At 36.6% G+C, this 15,542-nt stretch overlaps 1 protein-coding gene across 1 annotated transcript in view; it reads right to left on the minus strand.

The window, feature by feature from the left end:
* Sept7 (septin 7) overlaps positions 1–15,542 on the minus strand; it is a 104,566-nt gene that overhangs the window by 26,015 nt on the left and 63,009 nt on the right. Inside the window, exons 4-5 of the mRNA XM_023713370.1 lie at positions 9,572–9,678; positions 9,074–9,204 (exon numbers count right to left, since the gene is read on the minus strand). Of these exons, the coding sequence (XP_023569138.1) occupies positions 9,074–9,204; positions 9,572–9,678 (238 nt within the window). The remainder of the gene's footprint in view (positions 1–9,073; positions 9,205–9,571; positions 9,679–15,542) is intronic.

Raw genomic sequence — 15,542 nt, forward strand, 5'->3', positions numbered from 1 at the left:
TCTTATAAACCTTTCTCAGTTTTAAAAATACTTCTATATTAACCATTTTCTAAACTCATAAACCTATGTAATTTTAAAATTATACATATACTGGACAGCACTGCAAAATCCCACAATATAGTGAAAAATCCACGATAAATTAATTTCTTTTGAAGAGCCACAAAACAGTGAATCTGCGAAAGTCAAACCATGAAATAGCGAGGGATTACTGTATATAAATAGTATGTCAATCTCTTTGTATATTCCTACTTTATTAACGGCTCATAATTGATATAAGGAAGGAAAGCAGAACTGATAAAGTAATAGTCTATAGCCCTTATAATATTTGTTTTACCCAAATAAAATTTTTGAATGATTCAGTAATTTATAGAGTTCAAATGTGGTTAATTAGACATGCACATCATATCTACTACTTATAGTAAATGTCTTCCTATACTGCATCCATGTAGTTTGGTCCAAAAGAATCACTCAAGTGAACTTTTTACCATTCCCCAATTTTTCTCGGCCTGGCTGTGATTGTACTTATATAATGTGTAAGACCCAATCCTCTTCTCAAATGTGACAGTCCACGTTCTGGGCAGTGAAATGAGCAGTCCAGGAAATGAAAATATGTATTTACAAAAAAAAAGTTTGAAAAAGTCTTTAACAATAGCTCCTGGCACAACTGAAGATTTTTCTATAATCTCAAACTCTGTAGACATCACTCATCCTGAGCACAGATTACTGCTGGTCTCAAACTGTCAGCTTGTAAGAGCCTGAAATAAAGCAAACACCTAACTGAAGTAGAAAAGAGGAATCATATTTTCAGTTACTAAGTGTTTGCCAAGGCTAGAGGCACCGTGTATATTGACAGGCTAAGTTACTTTATAACTAAACAAAAATTATACTCAAAATTGACTGTTAAATGCTGTAGAATGGCACAAAGCCTACCAGCCTTAAAAATGCAATGAAAAACAACGCCAGCCACTCACGTGATTAGCAGACTTCAGAGAGCAGAACTGACTTCATGGGAAGAAAAGTTTGGTATATTGCTAGAGATCACATAAACAAGGGTGTCTTTCTAGTTCCGTCTAATGTTTTTGCAAATGCCTGTGGATGCAGACAGAGGCTTACACTCTATTGCTGCTGCTCACCAGCACTTTCTAGATGACGGAGCAGCTCTGCACTGCCCTGTCCACCATGGCAGCTACCAGGTCAGAGGCTTCCCACTTCATCACATGCTGACCAAACATTCAGTTTTACTCAATTTACATGAGCTCCAATTTAAATAGCCAGATGTGGCTACCAAAGAACATAGTACAAGTTTAGAAACACCACCAGCTTTTAGGTAAAAGAGGTTTATTATCAAGAATAAAATTTATGGGCCAGGGATATAGTTCAGCAGAATAAGTACCTGCCTAGCAAGTGCAAAGTCCTGAGTTGGAACCCTGATACCAAAAAAACAAAACACCCCAAAGAATAAAATTTATTAAAACTGAAAAAGCTCCATAAGATTTAGACAATTATGTCTTATTCAGGAGCTTCCTATCTTTTATTACTTTTTAGCTTTGGGAAACATTTTTTAATGAAAAATATTAAAAAACTGTAATAAAAGAACAACAGTTAATACACTGTATCATCATTATCTTCACAGTACTTATTCAGAGAAAAAAAGATTCTCTCTTACATAAAAGAAATAAACAGATTAACACAAAACTTCCTTTTCAATGCACTAAGAGAAACTAGTAATATAAATGGAACAAATTAGCATCTGTATTATTATTATTATTTTTTTTTTTTCCAGAACCAGGGATTGAACTCAGATCCTTGCGTTTGCCAGTCAAGCGCTTATCCTACTGAGCCATCTCCCTGGCCCCCAAACAGTTTTTTTTTTTTTTTTTTTTTTTTTTTTTGGCGGAACTGGGGATTGAACTGAGGCCCTTGCGCTTGCCAGGGAAGCACTTATTCCACTGAGCCATCTCCCCAGCCCTAAAATATTTTTCATATAACAGAATGATCAATGTTCTTCAAACTGCTTTGATTTTGGTATAAAATACCAGGGCAATATTTGGGTGCCCAAAATATAAGGATATTTATCTACCAAATGTGGACTATTAGATATAATATTAAGTGTTAACAAAATGTATTTATCTATCAAAATGTGGACTATTAGATATAATATTAAGTGTTAATTTCTCTGAAGATTAAAAAGTACTATAGCTTAAATATAAAATGTCCCCCAAAGATGCATCACGCTAACCTCATCAATGGACTGACTCGCTAACAAGCTCCTGACTGACAGGTACGAGGAGGTGGGACTAAGGTCCTATTTAGTCGGAGGACTGGGTTAAGGGGCTGCCTTTGAACTACCTCTCTTCTCTGTTGTACCCCTCTCTGCTTCCTGGCTACCAAGAGGAGGGCAACTCTCCTCTGCCATACCCTTCAGCATGTTTCTGCCTTGGAGCCAGGAGACCTTGGAGTGAAAGCTCTGAAACCATGGGCCAAAACAAACCTGTTCTCCTTTAAGTTGTATACATCAAGTAATCTGTCCCAGCAATGCAAAGGGTGACTAATGTAAGAAGTACACACCAATAAGTAAGTTGTGGTATTTATCAGTGTTAGAATATCAAAACAAAAAAGATATTATTTCATTCAGCTTAGAAAATTAACATTCATCTGTGGTCTTTCAATCAAAGGAGGTCAAATCTAACATGCCAAAATACATCAAGTTCACTCCCACCTCCTACATAAAAAGAGGTCATTTATTTATGGTAACAGTCACAAATGCAAAAATGTCCAAAGTAATTACATCATTCCTTTATTTAATGCAAAATGTTTTTCTACATGAGTTTTCTTCCAATTTTATTTCAAACCATTTTATTTCTTATATATAAAGTCCATTCTACTATGAGTGACACACTATTTTCTAGTCAGACACCTTATTACAGTTTACATTTTAAGATATTTTCTTATTTGAAACAAACCCAGGGATGAGGAAATAGAGCTAAAAACAAAAAGTAAAGTTCAACAACTTAATTGTTTGACTTGATAAGAAAAATGTGAAGAGTCTTTCTAAAACAGAAAGCTTCTTTTCTTCTCTGGCCTATGAAATCCTGTGTTACCCATAAATGGTCAAATACAAAGAAGTCAGTACCATGTGGAAGAGATCCAGAAAACATAACTGTAAACTAGTGCCGTTCACAGGTCCAGTGGCTCCCATCAGCTGCTTTCTCAAGTATTCTCACGGGATCCATGGAAAACAAATTAGTTCAAATCCAGGAATTTCAAACTTTTCTTAACAAATCTATTCCAAATGGCCATCTTCCCATGCACTTTCCTCAGCAGGTCACACTAGCTTACTTCACTCATAGCTCTAAGGTTTACATGTATAATTTAATACCAAAAGAATAAAAGCAGGGTCATTTTTCAACTACTTCTTCTTGAAAAGTAAACAAAATTAAACCCATTATACTGCTTATGTGTAACTGTTTATTGAAACCTCTTTTGGCTTCCTAGATTCCAGAAATCTAGGCACCCCTTTTTCTAATACTGTTCAGCTCTTTAATATGCGAAGTCAAATCTCCACCGTTCATTGTACAGCTTCGTAACCAAGACTAAGTATGTTAAACTTTTAAGTATTATTGAAAATGAAAGGAAAACGACCAACGCAAGAATTATACCTGAAGCCTCCTTTGTTTTCAGCAACACCACTTTAGTTCAATGAGAAAAAAAGCTTGTCTGAAGTTTCTAAGTTTGCCTTCTACTCCTGTACCACTGTCTACCACTTCTCAATCTTCCGTAGTGAGACCTCAAATCTCTTGTTGTTTTTATTTTCTAGAAGCAAGTCCATGCACAACTTTTCATCTCTTTCCCTTTCTAGCCCATATTCCATTTGAGACTAACCCACAAAAATCTACGCATCTTTCTGTTCCTACCATAAGTTCATGGTATTCAACCTCAATGGGAGTTTCAACACCATCTAATCTTGTTTCATATGTTCCTTAGTCACATGTTCCATGCTTCACTCATGTCCCCATATAGCTCTTCCCAAGCCCCCTACTCTACTGCATCCGCCACTATGCCCATCGAGGTACCTCACCTCCACTTAGAGGTAAGAGTTCCAAACTTGTTTTAATCACCACTGAACCTCCCTACTACTTAATAGTGTAGACTTTTTTTTTTTTTTCCTAAAGCTAATTTCTCAATCAATGGTAGGGATCTACTCCCTTTCTATTTCTCAATCAGCCTGGCAACTGTTTAAACCACTTCCTCTCTATACTCAGCTTCTTGTCTCTTAGGAATGGGCCCCAGAGGATACAAATATTCTGACATCTCCTTTTGGAATTAACCTTCAGTCCTTTCCATTCACTTCCAGGTATTCCCCGCTCCTCTTCTTCAGAGCATCCACCTTGCCACTCAGGTCTCGCCCCGCGCCTCTTGACCTCTATCCCCATCACTCCACTGAAATCAGTGTTCCTGAGGCCATTTCTGTGACATCACACAGTGACACCTTGCTTGCTAAGTCGTAACTGTTCATTTGTATTTTCTACTAGAGATCCTTAAGAACTCTGTGCTCATCATCGTGGTAGCTCCAAGACCCAGTACGAAAAGCACGGCAATGTGCTACATCAATGGTTCAGAAAAGTTAAAACTATTTATAGGGAGTTTCTAGCTGGGGCTAGACATCTGTGCCAAGGAGTTCATAAGGCATGTTATTCTAGGGATAGGGACAGGATCCACTACTTTCAATTTTACTCACCTCCAGAAATTTTGTACCCATTTAACCTAAAATAGCTATTTACAGTATATCACAGAACAACAAAGTCCTAATCTGGACCAACATAAATTTGCCAACTAAGAATTTAAAAAATAAAAATAAAAAAACAAACTCTGTCATGTCACAAAAGATTTATCCTAATATATAAAACTGACATGGATTTAATCTTAAATTTCAAAGTTTTCCCAAGACAGCTGACAATCTCTCATTGATTTAAAATATGATTTTCAAATACAACAATTTGTGAAATAAAATTTGCTACATTGTGATATTTTTTTCAAAATTTTTGTCAATCTGGGGATCTATATTTGATATCACAGCAGAAAGTAGAAGTCACATCTCCTACTGCTGTCACTTTACTGTTTTTGGGAAGACTGAAGTAATATGCACTGTTTTGTGCAACTGGAAATATTGGGAGAGGACCAAGGAAAACCACTTCTCCACAGAGACAGGATGGAAGCACACAAGCAGCACACTGGAGCAGGGGAGGGTGTTGGGGCTTCTCAATGGGTACTACCCTGTATGGCAGCCCGAAGCACAATCTGAGAACTTGTTACAAATGCAAATTATTTGGGACTCATACCTCAAATCTAAAGTATTGTAAATTCTAGGGGCAGACTTTGCAATCTGTAAACAAGCCTTGCAAGTGACTGCAATGTGATCCAAACAAGAGCCTGACAGCTGACCAGCACCAGCTCATGCCTAGAAATGCACGGGGCAGGGTCCTTGGGGCTAAGACAGTTTAGGAATTAACTGGTAAGCACTTCTGAATTAAAAGTGAAGTTGGTCTGAAGGTTGTGGGTTATTGTTAAACTGAATTAAGAGTGAAAACTTCGCTCAAACCAGAACCACTGCTTTACAGGAGTCTGAGAATCAGTTCTTTGTTCAGGATGAACATTTACTATCTTTCAAGACTGTGAAAGTGAACACAACTGTCCTTTAAGACACAAGTATTTTGTAACTGGGTAATGTTCAGGGAGGAGATTGTGTGTGAGACTGTTGTCCTTCTTAAAATTGTACTTCCTATTTGGCCTCATCACAGGAGAGGATTTTTTCCCTCGTGTGTGAGTTCATTCTTATAGTTGGAAGGGTTCTAAAAAACTTCAGGTCAAGAAAACTGCAGACACTTGCCTTTTAAAACCCAAGATCGTATGCTATTACTGGGTTGAGATGCCTGGTCCCAGATACAATACTGGTGACTCCTCTCTTCACTACAAGAATTTATCAGCTTCCAAAGACAGACCATGTGCGAGACTGCAAGGCCTGCTGAGGAGCCAGTGGCCAGAGAAGACCACATTCCATTTTCTAACTATATTCAGACCTCCTGGATAGCTCAGGCCTACCACATGCTATGTTCTTTCCTGGATAAGTGGGCAAAAGAGTTCATATGATCTTCAACTTGTTTCCAGTATACCAAAAAATATTTCATGATTCATTCACTCAGAAGAGAGGATTCGTTCACTCTGAGATTCTGGTCAGGATCACGTTGGCTATCAGATGTAACAGGTCTTACTGTATACAGAGAAGAACAAGTTCACAGTAGTGCACAAGCCTCTGTCTTCATAATCGTACCAAGGAAACTTTTACCCGCCCCCCAATATTCCTCCGTCCTCCAGACCAAAAGAGCCAAGAAGAGAAGAAGCCAAGAAGAGCCACAAAAGAAAAAGACACTTCTGGGGTGTTTCTGAAAGGAGGGTAAATCTGTTTAGACAGTACTTTTTAGCTAGGCCAAAGTGAGAAGCTGTCTAATAAACCAAGGGCATGTCACATCTGCTAAATTAACGGGCACTTGTCGAGGAAAAGATCCTCATGTCCAAAATACAAGCCACAGTCTTTAGATAAGGAACTCCTTCTGCCAGTCAGTAAGAAACAGACAGGAAATACTAAAATGACAAGAGTACTTCAATGAAACCTAGGCATGTAATGAATTTAAATAACTTAGTCATACACGTCAGAAATAAAATATATTGAAACAAAATGCCTTATTTTATGCATAGCATATAGTATACAACAGAAGTGAATGCCTATGTCCACCAAAATACATACAATAATAGTCATATTAGTAAAAAATTAAAACCCTAAATGTTTAAAATAAAATAAAAGGGATAAGGCTGGGAGATAGATCAGCAGCATAAGCATCTGACTAGAAAGTGCAAGGTCCTGAGTTTGATCCCCAGTACAAAATCATCGTCGTCGTCATCATCATCATCATCATCAGCAGCATAAGCATCTGACTAGAAAGTGCAAGGTCCTGAGTTTGATCCCCAGTACAAAATCATCGTCGTCGTCATCATCATCATCATCATCATCATCATCATCATCATCATCAAATAATAAAAGGGATGTGATACATTCTAACAAAGGAGTATTACACAACAATGAAAAAGAACTACAACTACCACCAAATGAATAAATAACACATATAATATTCAGTGAAAGAAATGAGCTATAAAAGTATATCTTTTTGGTGTTCAAGTACAGGTAAAATTAATCTATAGAGATAGAAGTCAGCAAGGTGCTCATCCTTGGGAGAGGTGAGTATAATGTCAAGATGAAGCAAGCTAAAGACTTCTGGGATGGTAGAAATGTGCTATATATTCAGTCTGGATGGTGGTTACCTGGAAATCACATGCATATGGGAAAATTCTGCCTAAATGTGTAGCCGTTCTTCCCTTAAAAATTTTTTATGATTATAAACACATGCTAACTATAAAACTGAGAAAATATGATAAAAAGGAAAAAAATGAGAGGAATTCCCAATCATACAATGGGGAAACTCAGCAATGAAAGGTTGATATACATCCTATGTAACGGACTTTTTGCAACATGTAGCCCAGAAGAGAGTAATTCCTATTAAAAGCAATCACTTCTCAGTACTGACTTCCCAGGATTACACAAGTCAGTGCTTCCCTGTGTTCAACTACCTGCAAACATGACTGCCCGGGTACATCAAGAGAGCAACAAGTAACCTTGTCTTGTCTGTATTCAAATAAAACATGGAAAAAACCCCAAAACTTTCATGAATTCACTGACCTCCACCATCTACCCAACAGTTTACTAAAATTTCACACCTGGAACCTAAAAGGAAATCAAAACCTCCTTGAGTCCAGTTTGTAAATCTAAATCTAATCAAAAGCAAACATAATTTCTAAAAATATCTTCTAACTTGCATTAGATCAATCACATAGCCTATATTGGCATTTTCTTAGGTTAACTACCTTCATGTAGCCTGTATCTATGACAAAGAAATGGCTTTAGATCAAATCCTTTGACTTTATTCTGTCTTGACTGCCTCATCAGAAAGAAATGTTAGAATTTAAAAGGAAAATGAAAATAAGCCAAAAGAAAATAGGTAACTTCTTAAATCAAACATTATCCTCAAGGGAGTGAAGTAGTAAACTATGGATATATATTTTATACTACTGATAGTTAATGAATATTATAAACGTAGTTTAACAGAATACAGACTGTACCAGCTTGCCTAGATTTGAATTGCATCTCTGTCATGGCCCTCATTTCTTCATTTGTAAAATGAGAATAACACAACTATCTGCCATATGAAGTTGTAAGATTCAAGTAAGCTAACATGTCTGCAGTGCATAGGATGGCACCTGGAAGATGATAATAAATAACTCACAAAGAAAATAGGTAACCGAGAGTTAAATTTTATTGTTAAGAGCGGTCTGATATCATTCTCCAAGTAAGAAAACTAGAGAACTCAGAAAATTTCCTCACTGGAAATAATCACCAAGATTAATATCTACAGAACTGGGTGTGGTAGCATACTCCTGTAATTCCCACACTCAGAAGACTTAAGACAGAAAGATCACTGAGTTCAAGACCAGCCTGGAGGCTATAAAAGTGAGCATAGGGCCTGCCTGAATTGCGTAGCAAGGCCCTGTCTCAAAAAAAAAAAATAATAATAATATCTAACTAATCTTTTATACCAAGTATTTCTGAACAGTGATTCTGTATTGTCAAATCCATTTAAAATTCAAATACCAGTTTTACTGATGTTGAATTTAAATACCTAGGTTCAGAAAGTTAAAGGTTTATCTTTCTCACTTAGGATTAAAATTTCTAATACTGATTATAAAATAAGCCATTCAAGTTTTTAGAGAATACTTGGTGTAAGTGATCTTAAATAGCAAGCCCAAAGAAGGTTATAAAAAAAGAAAAAAAAAAAAATTCAACAACAGATCCTATACAATTATAAATACTTAAAATAAGATTAAGTAAAATATTTACTTCTTCGGGCTCTTACAGTTCGCCCTATATTAGTTCCAGCCCAGCATATACAGGCTGTCCCTCCCACACTGTGCACCAGAGTAATCACTCTTGGTCTTCAAATGCAACTCTAAGGAGAGCTGAGCCTTTCTCTCTTCATATGCTGTATATTCCTGCTTCAGTTCACTAACAGTTGTTTCATTCAGTAAGTTAGAGCTGTGCTACCAAACAAACATATAATGTTAACATATAGCGTGAGCTATATAAAGAATTCTAAACCTTCCGTAGCCACTTTACAGACTTCTGAGAAGTACAGATCTAGAATCTAGACCTTTGCTATACAGAGCATGATCCACCATCAGCAGCTGCAAAATGCAGAAACTCAAACTCATCTCAAACCTCCCAGGACAGGGACACCGGGATAGGGATTTTATTTGTAATGTCTGCATAATCATACTTATCACCTAACACTGAGACTGGGGCAAAATTTATCTCTTACCTCTACACAAGCAAGTAACATCTAACAGTATGAGTGTGTGTTGGCATCATTCCAGTTTATCACCAAAGTCACAGTACTAACATACCTACCTGTACAGTCTTTTTTATTCTATGGGAAGGACCTGGATACTCTGGAGAATACAAATCTGTGAGGAATAATGAGTTGATTAATGTTGACTTTCCCAATCCAGATTCACCTAAGAGGGGGAAAACAACAGGGGAAAAAATTTGTCAAACAAAGCCACTTCATCGTATGAATGCAAAAACCAAACTTGATTCACTCAAGCACTCAATCTATCAAGTAATTGACACTAGAATATGCAGTTCAAAGACTCCCTGCCAAAGTAAGTATTTTGCACTCAGTTTCTTAAATTAGATTCGCATGTACAAGAATTATTTTATAACTGCTTTAGTTTTACCATATGTGTTCTTTAAAAGAATGTATCTTGCCAGGGAGATAGCTCAGTGGCATAAGTGCCTGTCTGGCAAGCACAAGGTCCAGAGTTTGATCCCCCATACTAAAAGGAAAAAAAAAAAAGAATGTATCTAATAAAGTAATTTATACTTTGAATAGTAATGTATTCCTAGACACCAAAGTCAGTCATGGGAAAAACTTTAGTTGAAGAATTATACGTTACTGCTTCTGTGAAATAAAAAAACTAAGTATAAACCTTCATTATAAACAGTGAATGACCAAAGCAAGAAATTATGCAGCTATAAAAAGCAGGAATCATAATTACAAAGAAAATTTATCACTCACACACACACACACACACACACATATTTCTAATTTATTTTCCTATGTACTAATCATCTTAAAGAAAAGGATGCTTCTCCATGAACCTGAAAAGCCTCTACCTCAAGCAAGGAGGCACCAACAGAAGCAGTCTGGGTATGATTTTCAACACTTACCCTTCATTGACCTTCCATGCCTAGTCTATAGCACATCAATTATACTGCCCATTTAATACAAGGTTTAAGCAAATTATAAATCATAATAATATAGTTTTGTTTTTGTTTTTTAAGACAGGGTCTCACTACATAGTTCAGGCTGGCCTTGAATCACTATGTAGCCTACACTGCCTTGAACTCCCAGCAATCCTCTCACCTCAGCCCTAAGTGCTGGGACTGCAGGTGTACACCACTATGCCCACCTAAAGCATTTGCCATTACTAGTTCATTTATAATAATAAGCACGTTTAACTTCTAATAGTTGCATGCCTAGCAAAATTCTTGTATTAGCTCTCAAATGAGGTAAGACCATGTCTTCTGTGCTTCACATGGGCCTCAAGGGGCAGCAGCCTACTTACCAATTCCTTCCCTCAACCACATTTGAACCTCTCTAGGGTCTGGAAGGAAGGCTGATCCTGTCTTATCTAACAGAAGTAGTAGGGACTAGGTATAAAAACTGCACAGAAACTAAAGTCCATTGCCTGCGGCCACAGGTCATGGTACAGCGCTAAACAGACTCTAAAAGGACCCAACAAAATGAGATTAAGTCCTATTTTTGTACTATTACTGTATGTAAGTATGTATGTATATGTATGTATGTACGTATGTATTTGGTACAAGGTCTCTCTATGCAGCTCAGACTCATAGTAATCCTCCTGTTTTCAGACTTCCCAGCACTGGGAATACAGGGGTGTACCACCACACCCAGACTCCGTATTGACTCACCATGCCTAGGGGCTGCGCCAGCACAGCATATGGCAGCAGGGATCAAACCTCGGTCTCTGCTCTTGCCTAAGCAAGTGCTTAGTCCACTGAGCTATCTCACCAGCTCTTAAATATTACTATATTTAAAGGCATGCACACATACAAGAAGACACACACAGGGAAAATAAAATGAATGGTTACAGAAACCTGCAGGCTTTCACCTTATACTGACCACCAGGTTCAGAAAAGGCCCCGCCAATCACAGAGGACTGTCTCAGGCCAATAATGGGGAAAAAGAGTGATCACACAACTATAAGATATCCAGAAAGCAAATTAAAAAATGGCAAAAGTTAGTTCTTTCTTATTAATATTCATATGTAAACCAAAGTCAATATGGATTTTGAAAAAAGCAAGATCCAATTACATCCTATCTATAAAAGACTCACTTTAGAGCTAAAGACAAAAAGTAGAAAGCAGACTGCGAAAAAACACTCCATGTAAATTATAAGCAGAGAAGTAGGACAGTGGTGATAGATAAACCAAATGTTAAAAAAAAAAAAAAAAAAAAAAATGTTGGAGCCAGGGAGATAGCTCAGTAGAAAAAGTGCTTGCCTGGCAAGCACAGGGTCCTGAGTTCAATCCCTGGTACCACAAAAAAAAAAAAAAAAACCTATTAGGAGTTAAACACAACTTTGCATATTGATAAAAGGACTGATGGGTATTGGGAAGTAGGAAGACAATGTTCAAAAGAGAAGGGGAACAAGGGAAGGAGTAGAGGGAAGGGGAAGAAAAAGAAAAAAGGGTTGAACAGAGGGGAAGAGAGAGAACGGAGAGGAAAATAAAAGGATCCATTCACCAAATGATAAAATAATGATAAACCTACATGCACCAAACATCAGAACTTCAAAACATGTGGCACAATGATAGAACCGAAGGAAAAAACAGTTCTATAACAAGTAGAAATTATTTGGACTTCAATTTCAGTAACAGAACCAGACAGCAAACAAGGGAAAAAAGACTCAAACATTATAAGCCCATTGTCCCTAAAAGACACAGACAAAAACACTGAATCCAATGCAGTGAATACAGGCTTTCCTCAAACACACACTTTTTTTTTTGGCTCCGAATGCCTTCAGGGCAGGTTTGGCTGGCTTGAGTTGTGGGGATCAAACCACAGCAAGCTGAGCCTGACTGCTTTGTTGAAGCGGCCACTTGAAGAACTGAGCTAAGGGGCAGCCCCCGCCCCAACCATGAGCTAAGGGGCAGGCCCCCAGCTAAGGGGCAGCCCCTCCACTTTTCAAGAATGACTAAAACAAGTCTTAATAAATATAAAAAGACTAAGAACAAATTGTATGTTTCTATCACAATGAAAAGAAACGAAGAATGAAGACAAGAAAACCTACAAATTAGGCCAGCCAGATAGCTCAGCAAACTAAAGCACATGCTTAGGCAGAGCACAGAGGCCGGGGTTAGATCCCCTGGAACGCAGTGAGACAGCAATTGAGAATGGGTGTGGTGGCACATGCCTGTAATCCCAGCTCTTAGAGGCTGAACAAAGGCAGATTACTACGAGTCCGATATACATAGTGAGACCCTGTAGAACCTATAGACCCTGTACTAAATACAAAAACAAACAAAGAAAAACCCCTACAAATATGTAAAAATTAATCAAAACAAACAAACAGAAGTCAAAGAATTAAAATACTATCCTTAGTGAAAAATCATACCAAAAATTGTGGGATTCAACAAAGCAGTACAAAGACAGAAAATTTATAGTTGTAAATGGTTACATAAAAATAATGCTATCAGGCTAGAGAGACAACACAGCGGCATAAGCACCTGCCTGCAAGTTCAAGGTCTTTAGTTCAATCCTGATACCAAAAAGTAATAATAATCATAATTACCACCATTATCTGACTGAAAACCTACCTTTACAACCTAGGACCTAGAACAAGGACAAATTAAACCCAAAGCCAGCAATACCAAGAAAATAAGACTAGAGAACATATATATAAGGGCTAAAAAAATAGAAAAAAAACAAGAAAACAAAGTTTTCAGCAAAGATCAAGAAAATTAACAACCAGATAATAAAACGATGCAGATTACTACAATTAGAAATAAAAGTAAGGATATTACTATTTTTATAGTGATCAAAAACTTTAAGAAACATTCGCTGCATATTTTATCAAGCCTTATACATTGACAATAAACCATCCAAAAGAGAAACCAAGGGAAAGGAAGATCTTTCGAATAGTGATCTAAAAATTAAAACACACAGAAATAAATTCACCCAGCAAGGCAAAAGAAATGAGAACTGTAGCAATTATAAAAGACACTGAAAATAACACAAATAAGTAGAAATAATCCATGTTCAAGGACTGAAAAATACTAATATTCATAAAATGGGCATGATAACCCAAAGGGATCTACAGAGGTAACTTAATATCAAAATCACAATGACATTTTTCACAGACATAAAGAAATCCTAAAAGTCATATGGAACCACAAAAGACCCCATACAACAAAACAATCTTAAAAAAAATGAATATAGTCAGAAAGATTACACTACCCAATTTACACTTAAATTTATGAAGAATTCATTTTCAATGAAGATGTCAAAAACACTTAACTGGGCAAGGATAGTCTCTTCAATAAATGAAGTAAGGAAAACTGAATATAAACATGCAAAATTATAAAATTACATCCATTTCAAATTGTATATAAAAATTAACTCAAAATGAATTAAAGATTTAAACATAAGAACTAAAACTGTGGATCTACTAGCAGAAGACATAGTGGAAAAGTTCCATGACATGTTTTTTTAAAAACATGATCCCTAAAAACACAGCCAACAAAGGCAGAAAAAGATCAAAGGAATTATATGAAAATCATACATCTGGTAAGGGCTAATATCCAAAGTATAAGAAGGAGTCAAATAACTCAAAAGCAAAAAAACAAAGGGGGAGAGCATAGCTCAGGGGTGTGTCTGCCTGGCAAGCGCAAGGTCCTGAATTTGATCCCCAGTACCACAAAAAAAAAAAAAAAAAAATCAAAAATAGGTAGAAGCTGGGTGTGGTGGTACATTCTTCTAATCCAAGGACTTGAGAGGCTGAGGCAGGAGGACTGCTGCAAGTTTGAGGCCAGCCTGTGCTACACAGTGAGTGCTATGCCTGCCTAAATTACATAGCAAAATACAATCCCCAAAAACAAAAAATAAAAGGCAAAGGACCTGAATAGAAATAGACATTTCTTAAAAGAAGACATATAAATGGCCAACAAGTGTATGAAAATGCTCAAGCACAGTAGTCAACAATTAGGAAGTACACATTAAAACCATAAATTTCTACCACCTCACATTTTTCAGGATGTCTATTAAAAAGAAGGTCCTGAAAGAACCTTCTTTCATAGATAACGAGTGTTGGCCAAAACATAGAAAAATGCAAACCCTTGCACAGTAGCAGAATATAAATTAGTACAGCCATTATCAGAAGCAGTATGGCGATTCCTTTAACAATTAAAATATGGATGAACCTGGACACATATATTGTTTTTTCAATACTCATTAAAAAACAGCAACTAACTATAATTCACCTAAAATATATAATTCACCTAACTATAATTTCACTTAAAATCACATTTTTCTCCCACTAGAGTTCTCTTTTAAAACTTCAGGTCACATGTGGCATGCCCTAAGGTTGGCTATATGAACAAGATTTTGCTTAAAATCAGACTATATAAAATTTGATAGATAAAACAGTTGTGCTGGGTACATCAATCTGGGCTGGAAGCTGTTTTCTTTCAGGACCTAAATACTTTTAAGTTCTTCTTAATTTGATGGTTTGTGTTGCAAAATCTGCCATGATTCTCATGGGCTTTACATTATCAGTGACCTCTTTCTTTTCTCAAACACCTTTTAGTATTCTATTCTTCTGCTGAATTTCTGGCATCTTATTATGTATCTAGGTGTAGATTTATTTTGGCTAACTGGCGTTCCATATGCCTCACTTATCTGTAAGTACAGTATGGGAAATCTGTAATTTCCCATACTGGGAAATTTTCTGTTACTGCTTCTGCAAATAATCTTTGTATGCCATTTGCCCTGATTCCTGTTGTTTCATTGACACCTTTTAGTCTTACATTGTTTTTCTTTGCATCATCTTATTATTTCCTGGTTCCTTGTTATTTTTAAGAGATCCTTCTTTTCAGGTTCATTAGCTACAATGCCATCTTCAAAGTCTGAAAAATCTATCTTCAGTTCTGTTCAAGATGTTTTGCCAGCTTTTAATGGAATTCTTAATTTCTTGAATATCTATTTGACTCTGTTTTAAGCATTCTAAGTCTTTCCTGTATTGTTTTTTCAATGTTTCTACCATTTTTCTATTTCTCTTTCTTTCTTTCTTTCTTT

This window comes from Octodon degus, unplaced genomic scaffold (assembly GCF_000260255.1).
Source record: "Octodon degus isolate 3935 unplaced genomic scaffold, OctDeg1.0 scaffold00031, whole genome shotgun sequence".
In the NCBI taxonomy this organism is placed as follows: Eukaryota; Metazoa; Chordata; class Mammalia; order Rodentia; family Octodontidae; genus Octodon; species Octodon degus.